The sequence below is a fragment of the Nothoprocta perdicaria genome, unplaced genomic scaffold (assembly GCF_003342845.1).
Source record: "Nothoprocta perdicaria isolate Ctin4 unplaced genomic scaffold, notPer1 scaffold_86, whole genome shotgun sequence".
Taxonomy (NCBI): domain Eukaryota; kingdom Metazoa; phylum Chordata; class Aves; order Tinamiformes; family Tinamidae; genus Nothoprocta; species Nothoprocta perdicaria.
Genome location: NW_020456154.1, coordinates 1,513,400 through 1,527,848, shown reverse-complemented (window position 1 = coordinate 1,527,848; position 14,449 = coordinate 1,513,400). Strand labels below are relative to the sequence as shown.

General features: G+C 43.5%; 1 protein-coding gene across 2 annotated transcripts in view; it reads left to right on the top strand.

The window, feature by feature from the left end:
- Positions 1–14,449, top strand: part of SYN3 (synapsin III) — a 177,185-nt gene that overhangs the window by 140,966 nt on the left and 21,770 nt on the right. For both annotated transcript variants that reach the window (XR_003251418.1, XM_026052296.1), the window contains exons 6-7: positions 1,039–1,101; positions 10,400–10,542. Coding sequence is in view for 1 of the 2 variants with exons in the window: in XM_026052296.1 (XP_025908081.1) it covers positions 1,039–1,101; positions 10,400–10,542 (206 nt within the window). In the remaining variant the exon portion in view is untranslated. The remainder of the gene's footprint in view (positions 1–1,038; positions 1,102–10,399; positions 10,543–14,449) is intronic.

The window sequence follows — 14,449 nt, the reverse complement described above, 5'->3', positions numbered from 1 at the left end:
TCCTTGAAAAAAAATGTCTAAAGCAAATTAAATATGCAATAGAATACATAACTTGTTACATGCTGAATGGAAAGCACTTGGATCACTAAGAGCAGGAGTATAGGACAAGTGGGAGATGATGGTGATGTCAAGTACATATGCAGAAATGGACCGGATAGCATGGAGGGATGGTGCAGTCTATACATCCTCCTGCCAGTTCTGCCTGGTACTAGGCTGTCCCAGATAGTATGTGCACTTGCTCCAAGTCCATATAGCTTCTCTCAGCTGATCTGTATGGGTAAATCCCTACATGAGCAAGAAACTGGGAGATGAAAAGCAGCGGGGATACTTCAAGCTGCCCAAGTACCTGGTTGAATAAAACCTTGCATTTGTATTAAGATGTTCCTGCATGGCTGGATGACAAGACCCTGCCCAATGTAAATACCACACAAGCCAGAAAGAAGAAGACATGACATCATTTTTTCTATTTCTGTAGCTGATCCCAACCCTTCTTTGTTCTCTTTTATTCCCTACACCCATCCCCAAAGTCAGAGGAGAGAGGGAGAGGCTTTAAAGATGGATGAACTTTGTGTGTTGTACCGAAGGGTTGGCACTTGTCCCCTCTCTCCTTCGCCCATGACTAATGACAGGAGAGGAAGAGGAGCTGTTGAGGGGGCAGTTACACTCACTTTAAAGACTGAAGCAGTCTGTGTGGAAGAAAAAAAAAAGAAAAAAAAATCTCTTCTTTCTCACAGTTGAAAAGTTTTCAGCATTTGAAAGTTTTCAAGCCTGTAGGTGCAAGACGATGGGAAGAAAAAAATCAGAGGACTTTTGAGATTACTGCTGTGCGGTAGCATAAGCAGGTCAAAGCCAATGAATTTTACCTCATCTCCATTTCAGAACTACCTGARGCCCTGTGAAGAGCTGTTTGCTTATTGTCCAACCACCAGGACTATCTTTATTTGACCTTAGAAGAGTTTTCTTTTTAGGGATAAAAGCTACTAAATAGAAATCCCTAGAAAGAAATGCTAATGAGGGCTTTTTCCTTCTGTCTTTCAGGTCACAACCCCGAATTTCCCCGTAGTCGTCAAGCTGGGGCATGCTCATGCTGGAATGGGGAAGGTAAGTGAAAGCAGAAATGCRTATGGCTCATGAAAAACACATATATATGCGGCATGGCATCCCAGTGATGTATCCTGCATGTGGCTGCCCAGTGAAGGGGCTCCCCAGCGTCTCTCTGTGTGGCCCTGGCTGTTCTCTCCTCTGCTTTCGCTCTCGAGGCAGGCAGCGTATGGGGGCTGGAGGCAGTTTGGGAGGCAGGAGGCGGGTTGTGGACAGTGACAGAGAAGCTGGCTGGGCTGAAGTCATTAGGCTTGTATTTTATGTGGTTTATCCTCTCCTGCAAGTGGTAATGTTGTTTATTCAAGCACCTGTAATGTGCAGCTAGTCTGCACCCCATAGCTCTCACAATGAGGAGTAGCAGCACTGGTCTTTTTGAGTGCATTACAGTGACTTTATTCAATAAAATGGGAACTCTCTTCAGTTATTTTTTCACTCCTTGTGATGGAAGAACAAGACCTTACAAAGCAGAGCAGCTGGTTGCCTGCCAAGGGATCCTGAAAAACAATTCCCTGCCCAGAAGGACCTGTTTGTTTTTCCCAGGCTCCCTGGGATCTTTATTCCCCCAGTGAATTAGCAGCTCCTCTTTCCTGGGGTAGCTGGGCCCCAGTGAGGCACCAGTACCTTCCTGCTATATGTTAGCCCCATTTTTCGCAAATACCTTTCATCAAAGTATAGTCTGGGTGCCTAAAACGTGATTGTCCAGAAGCAGGAAAATCTGATATATCATCCCTGAATCCAAATGGGTGGTGATAAAGTTCATAAGAGACCCCCCTGTCACAGTGTTTCCCTAGGGCCGACAAGCCTTCCTCCCGCGGCCGCACACCCTCTTTGCCTTAAAATCTTATATGGCTCTGCCAGACAAGCTTGGTACAGCTTGTTTCCTCGAGCTCTGGAAAAAATAAGCGCTTTCTGGCTTCCTGGATAGCACACAGAAGCTCTCATAATCTTCCTTGCAGTGGCTGCAATGTTCCCCTGTCTGGCTGGTAGCAGCCTGAGAGGAAGTGGGCTCAGATTCCTGGCAAGTGGTACAGCTGGCTGCCAGCATCAAAGGAAAAGYATTTAAATAAGTGGGGAAACCGCGCTAAGATGTTGGAGCTCCACATATTAAACAGGCGGAGGTGTCAGTGTGGTAGAGCACATGCGAGCAGCCCAGTGCTCTCCCCACCATTTCCTTGGGAGTGATTTCATTAGCAAAATCAAGCAAACCAGAGCAAGCCCGGAGGAAGATCTCATCTTACGCTGCCTCTGAGGAAAGATTTCAAGCTCCCTGGGATTTATCTTGGTCAAACTGCAGTCTTGGATCTCTCTAACTGCTTTGCAATGCCACCTGCAATGTAAGGAGAGCTTCATGTTTCTCTCTTGTGCAAGAAGCCCCTCTGGCTGCTACAGAAATGGCAGAATCAGAGGAAAATGTCCCAGTTTGAACAGTATTTCCAGGCAGCATATCTCTCAGCTGTTGTTTTCTGTAGTAGCCACCAGATCTTCTACCTCCCTGTTTATTTCACCTTTTATTCTTTAATGAGGTTGATTTTTGCTGTCACGAGTTCTACAAGAATAAGGTTTCTATTCAAACTCCAGGCACAATTGTATGCAATAGTACAAGGGGGTTATGTAGGAAATCATTCCAAATGAAGATAGGCTGACAGCCAGCATCCTAGAAAAAAGGACTGGTGTGAAGCCAAGTTTACTTTAGCTCATTATGAAATTAGGGACTGCAAGCAAACTCTGGAGGTGGATTTGAGCATCGAGTTTTAACACTGCTCTGTTCACTAGGTGGAAAAGGAAGAGTTGTTGACCTTATGGTTTTAGTTTGGTCCCTTTTCCAGCCGCAAACAGCCTAAAGGAAAATTGAGACTGACTAAATGAGTCATATTGAAGTCCCACTGCATAGAGGGGGAAAAAAAGAGAAAATGAAAATAAAGAACAAGTTATTGGTTTAAAATACACGTAACAAGAGTGTATTTGATTTTATCTTTAAGACAATTGAGTTCAAGACCAAAGTGGGCTAATAGAAAGAAACTACAGAAAATGGCAAGATAAGTAGAGACAGCAGAAAAATGGACATACTGAGAAAGTCATTAGTAATAATARAACATCCTTAAAGTAATTTAGAAAAGGAACATTTCCAGAAAACATAATGGTGATTTTAACCATCCTAAAATAAAAGCAGTAATCAATGATGATAAGGAGATTGCAGACAGCTAAAGGATTTCTTTGCATTGGTCTTCAGAAGTGGAGATGATAGAAGGAAATAAGAGGTCTCTAGCTATAAAATATAAGTAATACGGAAAGAGAGATGTTTGATTTCGGTTTGGATGAGCCTAGGAAAGCAAATGTTAACATAGCACCTGCGTCGGGTCATATTTTGTACAAAAGCACTAAGTAAGGAAACAAAGGATAAAATAACCAACCTATTAGCCAAAGTACACATGTGAGTATTAAAAATAGCACTTACTGCAGCAAATGATGCCAAGACAGTAAGCCATGCACCKATACTTGTAATGGGTGCTTCAAAGGGTGTGAGCATTCAGATTACAATCTTATTATGAGGAGAAATTGTCAAGGAAGTACTTATATATTTTTTTCTTTTTATTAACAATAAAATCACGTGTAAGGGGAGGTACCAAGACTTAGAAGAAAGAGCAAAGACAGGAAGTCCAGACACTGTTATTCTTTATTTGTACTGAGGTAGCGGTCAGGAGCCTGAAAATATCAGGACAAAGAAAAGGCCTCTTCCCCAAGAAGCTCTACCACTGGCTCACAGGGATATCATGTCATTTCACCACTCTTCTTCAGTTTCAATGGGACAACTGTAACAATTACCTGGTATTTATAGCTAATTCATGTTCATAAAGCCCTTGRTGCAAAAGAAGGGCTGAGCCTTTATTATTTTATAATAATACCTGGAAAGAGCCTAAATACAATAGTCAGAACATATCCTTTGTTTTCATATTTTTGCAAAATTTACTCACCAATTTTAAGCAGAGGTGAATAGAGGATCTTGAAACCAAAATTTAAAAAATTACTTTGTTAGGACATGTAAGAAACAGGTTATGTTGACTATCTTTATCTTGTACGAGTAGTTAATATACAAGGTCAGAACCAACAGGGATGACAGCATACTACTAATGATAAAAATGCTCAAGCGATACTTGCATATAAGGAGTGGTTGCAAATGAAGAAAATAAATCCGCAGTAAAAGCATCTTTTAAATTTCCTGCTAAGAAGTCCAGAAACAACAGTCTCCCTAATGACTTGAACCTAAGATCCTTCACCCAGAGAGACAAAGGGACCCCAGGCAATCTAATCATCCACAAGTCAGACATGCCCCTCAGCTCTTTCCATAATGGCCTTTTTCCCCCTTCCAAAATTTGTCATCATCCCATTTCTTGCAGGCTCTGGAAGCTCATCCAGTGAGCTTGTCCAATATACTATCAATATGGATATTTTAGCAGAAACATTACTTAGAAAAACAGCATATAGTAGAGTAAGCAGAGTAAGACCTTTTTCTCATGCTGTGTTTTAAGTTCCCCAGGGTCACAGGGCAAGAGTGTCAAAGAACTCTTCCAAGAAAGCTATGGATGGACACTGAGAGAAGACATCCTTCCATACAACTGAACTGTTGTTTGCCCAATATTTCATAAGAGATGGAGGTATTTTTTGTAAGCATTGTGCAGTTTGAGCCAGTTGAAGTCCTACCTATCCCAGAAAAGGCTGAGAGATCTCTGTTAGYGGACACTAGAGTTAGAAAGGAATAACACTTCTTCCTGGCTCCAGACATCTTCATGCCAGAGCCCTTTGCAAGGAATAAAGCTCTGAGTGTGTTAATATCTGCAATTTGTGTGCTAACATGACCCTAAAGTGCCCCAGGAACAGAGCCCAGCACTGCAAATTCACTCAAAGAGCCTCTTCACCTCTTCCTGATCAGATCATGGGAAGGAAACAACTGCCAGATCTCAGAGAGAGGAAAAACAGTTCCTATTCATGTGGCTGTCATATATATTTATAAAAGATTAATAAATATCCATATATTGCTACTCTTACTTTATTTTTAGACCTTTATAATTAAGTCAGTTTAAGAGTCACCTCCTATCTATTCCTGCCACATAATTATGAAAACACCTCCCTGGTACAAATCCTGTCTCAGATGAATTTATTACATTGTAGAAGAAAAACTTGTTGTTCATAATAATGTGGTCAGAGTTATTTTCTCTCTTACTGGATGGGAAAGACTTTTTTTTTTTATGTACAAATATAGAGCAAACTAAACAGAGCCACTATGTAATGTAAAAATACCACAGGCTTTTTATCAGGAAGGACAACTCGTCACCTTGTCTCTCTCGGGACTGGAAATAGAATGTTCTAAAAGTGAGAGCTTTGAAAATCCAGTGTGCTAAAGAGGAAAGGAAGGGAAAAGGGCTGCCTTGGTTTGTCAAGGAACAAATATTTTCTTTTTCAGAGGAAAAATAATGACTTGACATACAACATTCACAACAAAGCAGCCCAATCACTGCATTCCCACTGACTCATGAATGAGGAGGTACCACCCATCTTGAAAATAGCAGGAACATCCCAATTTTTTGCACATAAGACTGTAACCTTTTCCTGGATGCAGAGAACTGTGACTGATCCAGGGTACTGGGAGCAAAGCTGCCAAGACATGTGGCTGACCACAGCTCTTCATTAGAAAGTTCATAGGGATTATAAGACTTAATTCATTAAAGACTGTGAAATACTTGGACAACTTCAATTTGCGGCTAACAATAAAATGCAGGCTCGGCTGTATCATTATTATTTTGAGGTAGGTCAAAAGTTGAATATGTGTTGGTTGGATCTAGTATTTTCTGAAAAGGGGAGTGTAATTGTGGGGTAAAGGAAAGGAGACGCTGAGGAAAACCTCTGTGCAGAGCCATTTCTGGAAACTAGTTGTCCCAAAATGTCAAAGTCACTGCAGAAAGTCTAAGAGCAGGTCAAGAAGGATTAAAAAGCACAAGCTCTGTGTTGCCATGCAATTTGCTCTACAGGAAAACACTCAGACAGTACCTTGTTCACAAGGCTACCAAGACACCACTGAACACACAGCCAAGCCCTGCCCCAGCTTGGCCTTGTACACTTACCTTCTAACTGAACCTGTCTCTAATACCAATTTGGATACAGAAACTGCTTCTGCAAGCCATCTGTGAAGTAATGTGGGTTTAAACCGTGAGGCAGAATTAATTCTGGAGGACACTCACAGAGGTTAAGAACAGGGCAGCCCTGGTGGACTACTATAATTCTGCCACTTTAGCTGACTGTTTTTTCATGTGGCCACGTAATTAACAAAAGAAAAGGTCAGCAATATCTGTAATACTTAGGCTAAAGATGAGAGAAGAGTGCCACAGCCCTGGGATCCTGGCGTCCATGAAYGTCATAGATGTACAAGACTATACAAGAAGGAGAGCAATGGGCAATAAATTTGACAACTATGAGACAGAGGAAGCAGAAATTCTTTACCAGGAGTCTGGGCTCAAGATGTTACAATGGTTCAGGCTGCCATGGTTATGTCCAAGGTGGGGTTTTAAGGACCCTGAATATCCTGTCTTGCAGGAAGGGCTCCAAAGATGGCCCAAACTCCCCTCCCCCCTTCAGTAAAAGGGGACATGGTGGTGATGGATTTACGGTTGGACTTGATGATCCTGAAGGATCCTCCTTTTCCAACTATAAAGATTCTGTAATTCTGTGATTCTGTGCTAGGGAACTAGACCGTACTGAGGTGAGAGAATAAAGCCACAATGGAAGCCAGGACTATCCCGGGGAGCTTTCTTGCTCGGAAAAGGCATTTGTCAACACAGTGGCCCAAACTCTTAACAACAGGTCTCTAAAACTCTACAGCAAACAGCAGCTGATGGCTCTAGAATGAGTCTATTGCTGATCAAACAGCCAGCACAGCTAAGCAAACAGGCCCACAGGGCAAGGGCTGTGTTTGCACTCACTGTTTGCACTCCCCTATGCAGCTAGTGGGATACTGCATTCATTCTAAGGGTGCAAAAAAAAGGGGGAAGGGAGAATGAAGGAGAGAAAAATGGCTTCCTGTCGATTTCTCCAACTTTCCTCACTTGCTACGCTTTCATATTTCGGCCTGCTTTTTGCCATTTTAGAAGACAGATTTATCCCTCATTAGGTAAATTGCTAACTGTTTGCTCTAGAATGTTTGTTAATGATCCCATCTTAAATAAGGCCCTCTGGCGTCACACCGCATCCWCTCCGGCTTTGGTTATCATGAGAGTTTTTTTCTTCTGCTAGGAGAATGGATATTTTATTGATRTGTAAAAGGGTTACAAGGCAGGAGGAAATGAATTAGAAAAAAAATGTAAAAGTAGAAAGCTAATAAAATGGTGGACTTGATAGATAAGACAGGGAAATAAATCTAATTTGACTGTAACTTGAGAGCTTCCTGTTTATGAAGTAATAACTGCATCCTGGACTAAACCAGCATTAAGCCAGGACACAGTTGTTATTTTGTCAAATTTGGCCAGCTCTAACAATTAACAAAAGAAGTCTCAGATTTCAGTTTTGGTGGGGTGATTATTTTGATGCCCTGTGGGAAAATAAGGGCCATGAGTTCATAAATGGGAAATTCTATGAGGTGTTTGCTCTCTGAAAAGCTCCCAAGAAGGGTTCTGGCATGGGTCAGGAAAGACAACAGAGGTGCTTCCAGAGGCCCATGTAGCTTTGTGGAAGTAGTGTCCTTTGGTTTTCACTTCTTATTATGTGYTTCTTGTAAGACTCCCCCGTCTTTACCTATTTACACAGTCAAAAGTCCTAGGTCGATTGGAAAGAAACACCCTCATGTGCTCCTACTCTCTCCCCATGTGGAGAAGACCCTTCTTTTCCTTCGCACACCACGTTTCTGTGAGAAAAGCCTGCCTGGGTGAGAAGAGCACATCATTCCTCTCAAGCAAGAGCAACCTGGTCTAGTTGCAGCCTGTGAAGGAAGCGGCACCACTTCCCTACGTCTGGCATCTATGTCCCTGAGTYGGGAATGCAAGCACTTTGCCCGGGACCCAAGGAAACCTGTTACACAAGCAGCACTTTGCTTTGGATCCCACACATGTCCTCATTCCAAGTAGATCATTACATAACGGCTTTTGTCTCTTCCCATTGCCAAAGGGCCTGGGAGAACATGTCGTCACCCTGCGCGTCGCCTGCCCCTCGAGTCCCTCCTGCCATCACCTCATCTGGGTGGGACCCGCCTCTCGCCTGGTGTCATTCAGCCCCGAGCCGCTCTTATCAGCAGGACACAAACACCCGGCCCCAACGCGGCCTGCGGCCTCCTTCCCAAGAGGCCCAATTCCTTGTGGGGCTGGGTCGGCCCTGCCGAGTGGGTGCTCCCCTTCATCCTTACCACCTTCATCCCTGTCCCTTTCATCCTTACCACCATCCTTGCTTTCGCACCCACTTCTCCCTGCCCAGCTCCCAGGCTGGGGCAGCCCATCCGATGATGTGCTCTGTCCACGTGGGGCAGCAGCAAAGCCTCGAGCATGGCTGCTCCTCCTGGGTGGCATACCATGTGTGTTTTTACATTTCTCCTTTTTGGTTGTTGTGCTCTTTTTTTTTTTTTCCCTTCTTGAAGGACAACCAGAGTTTCCCTCGGCGCTTTTCCTCAGCAGATCCTTGACAGTGACAGCATAACCCTCAAGGTATCTGCACCACAAGAGAGGTGGGAGGCCCATGGGTACTATGCAGTAAAGGGAGAAGTTAAGACCCAGACTCCTTCCTCTAGAAAGGGTCATGAGTCAAACCAGCTGTACTTTTCACCTTCACCATGACCCATCCAGGTCTCAAGAGCTTCTCTGCCCTGCTCCTGCGTGATGTAGCTGCATCTCTGTTTTCTGCTGCATCCGGAGCTTAAACAAAACAGTCTWAATAGAGCAATACCCCAGCTGCAGGTTAGCAACAACCTTGTCCTCTGTGCTCTATTGAAGATGGCTCCTGCCCTCTCATGGCTGGAGGCAGACATGTAAAACCACTTGTTTGTTCTTTGCAAAGAAACACCAAATACCAAGGCACACGCGCTTCCTTCAGCCGGCTCCACGGAGTCTGGCATCACTTTCTTTTAACACATGTCCTGATGCAACTGGGGAACTCTCCTGGGCAGAAACTGTCTGGCTGTTACCAGCATGTAGACACTTGGAAAAGCAGGGTCGCAGTCACCAACTGGGGTCAGTAAGTATTGTCAAACCACAAAGCCTAYGCAATACATAATGTGTTCATTTGCTTCCTCAGTCTCTTCACGCAGTGTCAGGCATTTTTTTTTTTTGCCTATCAACCTACTCTTCCTGTATCTGTCCCACATTGAGGAACAGGAATCGTTAGGACTTCTCCAATGCGCCAAGCAGATTTTTGCTAACAGGCTAAATGCTGTGGTTGAGAGGATGAATGAAGTCATGTTGTCTTTCATGTTCTTGTCACCTGCTTGTTTGGTTTTCCTGCTCCTACCCCATTAGCTTTGGCAGAAATTTGATTGTACTATTAGAGCCTTTCCTTTTTTGATCCTTTTTTTTTTTTTTTTTGGTAGGGGGGATAAGTTTCAGAATGTTTCTCATAAATGAATATAAATCTCAGAAGAGCTGCCTTTTCAGGAAATATCTTGTTCATTCTTTACACTCCTTTCATTGCCAAGTGTGACTGCAGTTCCCTACCAGTTGGCCACACACATGTCCATGGCATCATGCTCACAGAGCTCCCCAAGAATCATGAACTTCCCCAGAGGCATCCCTTTCCTTCAGTGTTTGCTTCCAACTGGGGGGCCTTCATTACTCCTCAAAGAAAGGCTGGATGTCAGTAATGTGAAATGCCAAGGAACTGAAGACTGGAAGTGGCAGACAACCAGCTCTCTTGTTTATTTTATAGCATTAGTTTTATTTCCTGACCACCCAAAATAATCTGTTCTCATCCCTCCCAGTATGGGAAATAGCAGTTCCAATAATTGAGTGTAGTAATACCCCTTAAGAGATGAAATATGCTTTTGAAGCATCATAAACTTAATGAGCATTAGCAAGAGCCATCTGGGCAAAGCTCTGACTGCTTTCTTGGAGATAGGTTTTCCAGAGCTTGCACATGAGGGAAGGAGAAAGTGATCATTTTGTTCTGGGTTAGGTTTGTCGGGGAATGTCTCTTTTCACATTACACAATCTCTGTTCTGTTCTCAGTTCCATGGGTGTGTTTTTTAACTGGCATTGTGTGATTCAGGCTCTGAGATGGCTTATTCCTCTTCTTTCTGTGCTTGTCACCTCTCGGCGGGATCTTGGCAATCAAGGTCAAAGTTGAGAACCAACATGATTTCCGAGACATGGCTAGCATAGTAGCCATGGCAAAAACCTACGCCACGAGCGAGCCATTCATCGACTCCAAGTATGACATCCGGATCCAGAAAATCGGCAACAATTACAAGGCTTACATGTGAGTGCATGGCCGTGCTGGCGTGAGTTGGGGKCTAATGCTCAGGAAGGATATGGCTGTGGATGTGATTCAGTTGGCGTCTGCTCAGGGTTGGAGTAGGAGGATGAGGGAAATTCCTTGAGGACTAACCCTACTCTTCTTTCCCCCGGTTGAACCCAGATCATCTTCTCTATTACTCACTGTCAGCCCATTGCTTCTCGAAAGTGAATCTCTCTAGTTGTTTGTGAGCGTTGCTTTGTTCCCTGGATGAAAGCTGTCCTCCACCATTGTCCCTCACTCCAACACCTCCTTTTGTGAAAGGGCCTGCCTCTTCCAAGACTTTCMACAAAATCTTCCAGTTTCCAGCGCCCTCTAGTGTTCCCCTTTCCTCCTGGAGGGCAATCAGGAGAAAGGGATGGCCCAATAACCTTCTGTGCCAAAACTGACTGCAACCTGTGGAGACCTCCAGCATCCAACCCGCAGCAGCCCTGAGCTTTATCTCATGCCCAGCCCAAGCTTGCAGCACCTTTTACACATGAAGTTTCAAGGAGCACATGGCACTGGTACAACCAGCCATGGCCTGGCCAACATGCAGGACTCCTGCAGGCATTTTGTGTGTGTGTCGCTGGAAGGAGAAGTCAAGACATTTTTGCAGGTGCCCAGCGAGCTACACCTGGCTCAGCCAGACAGCAATGATCTGAGGGAGATGGTGCCAAGGCAGCACCTTGTGAGGGCCAGCCCACTCCAATGTCAGAGCCAACATCTGGCATTGTAGGCAACCATGCGAGCTCCCAGGACATCCTCCCCATCGCTGCTACCACTGGGTGGGAGATTCAAGGGCCAATGCTCCTCACCTCACCTGGCCTCCTGGCACTGAGGGTGGTGGCAGCCAGAAGGGCAGCTTTCATGCCTGGAACATCCCTCACATACTGATGTGCTTAAACAAATCAAGGAGTATTCAGCCAAACTTCAGCAGTCGTTGAGCTCAATTAAGGATGTAACCGCATGGCTCAGTAAGACACCTGTTTCTTCTTACTGCAAAACAGTAGACAAGAATAGCCAAATAACACAGCTCTTCCAGAAATACCGCTCCTTATTCGGCCGCAAAATTCAGGATGAGGAGACTGCTCTGGCAGTATGTTCTCCAGGTCACCAGATAGATTTCATATGTTACCTAAGACTCACAATATTGCAAATTTTAGGTCTGTTTTTACAAACCCCCAGGCCATAGCTATGGTACAAACAGAGTTAAATAAGATAATCAAATGTACCTGATCACATACTTTTCAGCTATAGCTGCCTAAAATTCCTGGTCAGATTCCTAGCACAAAGGTATTTAAATAAACTTGATAATAACTCAGCCACATTCTTCATGGGTAAGACTTGTGGGACATTCAGCTACTTCATGTGAACCTGATGAGAGAAAATGTGTTTTAAATCTGATCAGGTCTACAACAGCACAGTTCCTTAATATTAACATCTCATGCACAACCTGGCTCAAATCAGTCAAAGGAAGGAAGGTTTAAAATATCCATTAAAATTCTCTACTTCTGCCAACCTACTCAGCCCTGGCTCCACAATCTGCTCCCAGTCTGTCTCTAAGTAAAACAAAGGTCCAGTTAGCCTGATCACACCTTTCCCCAGTTACTGTTCGCACTCGCCACAAACTCACCCAGACAGAGATCAAAAGTAATACCAGATGACTGAGGAAAGCAAGCAGTCACACGAAGAGCTAATCCTGCTTGGGAACGTAGCTGTGCAAACAATTGTTTGCTAAATGAAGTGTGTTTTCATTTGAGTACTTGACTAAACAGCTATGAACGGGAAATACTTTAATGAAATTGCATCTAACTAGCAAAGAAAAAAAATATAGCAAAATTCACTAAGAGACTTGTAAACCCAGAGAGTGTATTTATATTGAGAGAGCCTTTTATGGAAGTGAGTCTGGGAGAGTCAGTCTAATTGTGGGCTGTTCCTTATGGAAGGTATCAGTTTGTCCCAACATCAGGCAGAATGAGAAATTATTTCTATGGTATAAATAAGTCCCTACTGTGGCAGAGGGCAGAGGTAAAAGCACCCCAAATATCAGGGTTCTCGCTGGTGTCTCAAATAGAATACCCAAAATCATGAGTCACGCTAGCAAATCCCAGCCTGAAAGGCAATTGCAGCATCTGCTGTAGCGTCAGACCAATGGAGAACTGCTTTGATCTCTGAACCATGGAATCTACCCAATATTTTTATACCTTCACCCACACATTTAGGCTTTAAAAGTCCCCTTCTTTCTGAGAAAGAACTGTGTTATTGAACTTCTCCAGAATATGTTTACTTTGCACCAAGCATCTGCCAGAGGGAGGATGCTACAGAGTGACTCATGCATTCCTCCCCTTCCCAGATGCTCAGTGCACTTCCTTCCAGCTCATGACCCAGGCCTTGAGTTCAGGTTCCCATTAACTTCAGCGCAGTGACTCCAGATTGACACTATTAACAAACACCCACGTAGCCCCTGCTTTGGGCCATCCTCAAAACAGCAGATAAGAAGCATGTGACACATGCCTAAAATTCCACTGAATACATTTGACTGATATTTAATACTGCTGAGGAGAAAACATGAATATTGCTCATGTTGCAGGAGAAAAAAGGACAGAAATTATACACTCCCCTCCCCAAGTGGAGGTGAGCAGAGGAACCATTGCCAGTTAGGGCTTGTGAAGTGGTTTTCACTTTGGATTACCAGCAGCTGCCGATTGTCAAGCATGGGACAATCTTTGCCACCAGTTTTTAGTAAGAGGATCATATACTTTCCATCCTAGTCTCATGGCTTCTGATTTCGTCACCTCAAATGTGGTTCATTGCCATGTGCTCTTCAGGAGGATAGAAACTACTGCACTACTTTTAGACTGAAATAGCTCAGCTGGAAGATGGTGGATGAGGGCATCATTAATCAAGGACCTGCAAGTCTATCCACTTATCCTAAGCAAAGTTGCGGGTATCAGGCTACAAATTTACCTGAGCTACTATCCCTAAAGCCTTTGTTCCATTCATTTAAGATATCTGCACACTGATACAGCCCCTTGGCATTTAGGATGATTGGATGAACTTTGAGTTCYTAGCAGAAATGGGCTTGGAAGCAGAGCATCCTTAGGGAAACACTATTGCTTTCAATTTCCTTTTCTACCTTGAGTTGAATGAAAATGGGGAATTGGAGGGAGGAGAAGTGGTGTTAAACTTCAGACTGGAATTATTCTGTCATACTGGGAAGCGAATGATCTTGACAGAGACTTCAGTTGGAGCTTTTCCATTTAGAAATAATTTGGAATACGCTCAAGAGTAATATTTGATATGTTATGCCCCATATTGTACCATATCCTCCCTGTTCTTATTTCTGGAGTTTTCYCAAGCCAAATTACCTTCCCAAACTATACAGCTGTAATTTGGTCCTCTTCAGGAAAACTCAACTGCTTATGTTCAGTATTCTAGCTAGATCTTGTAAACACTGATATTTAATCATCTTGTTAGAAATCACAGTGTGGAAGTTCTCATCAGTAGTGGGACTTTAATGCCATCTGCTACTATAATTTTCTGGATCTATATATTAATAAAAACTGGCTTGCAGTGCAGAACTGAGCAACATAATCCTAAGTACCAAGACATGTAAAAATCAAAAGAGAGGCTGAGGGTTGAACGCCGTACTTAACACTGTACATAATCAAAGGGCTCGTAATCTCAAAACTTGTGGAGAAATCTATTCTTTTGCTTAGAAAGTAGTGCAGAAAGATATATGTTGGGTGAGAATCAAGTGCCAAACTCAACTATATGAGAACACAATTATTCAATATAGTAAGCCTTCTCCCCCTGACTATTCCTGTAAAAATGGATAATAAAAATCATTTAAATATCASAGTCAGGTTAGGAGAAAAAGGAAAAAGGA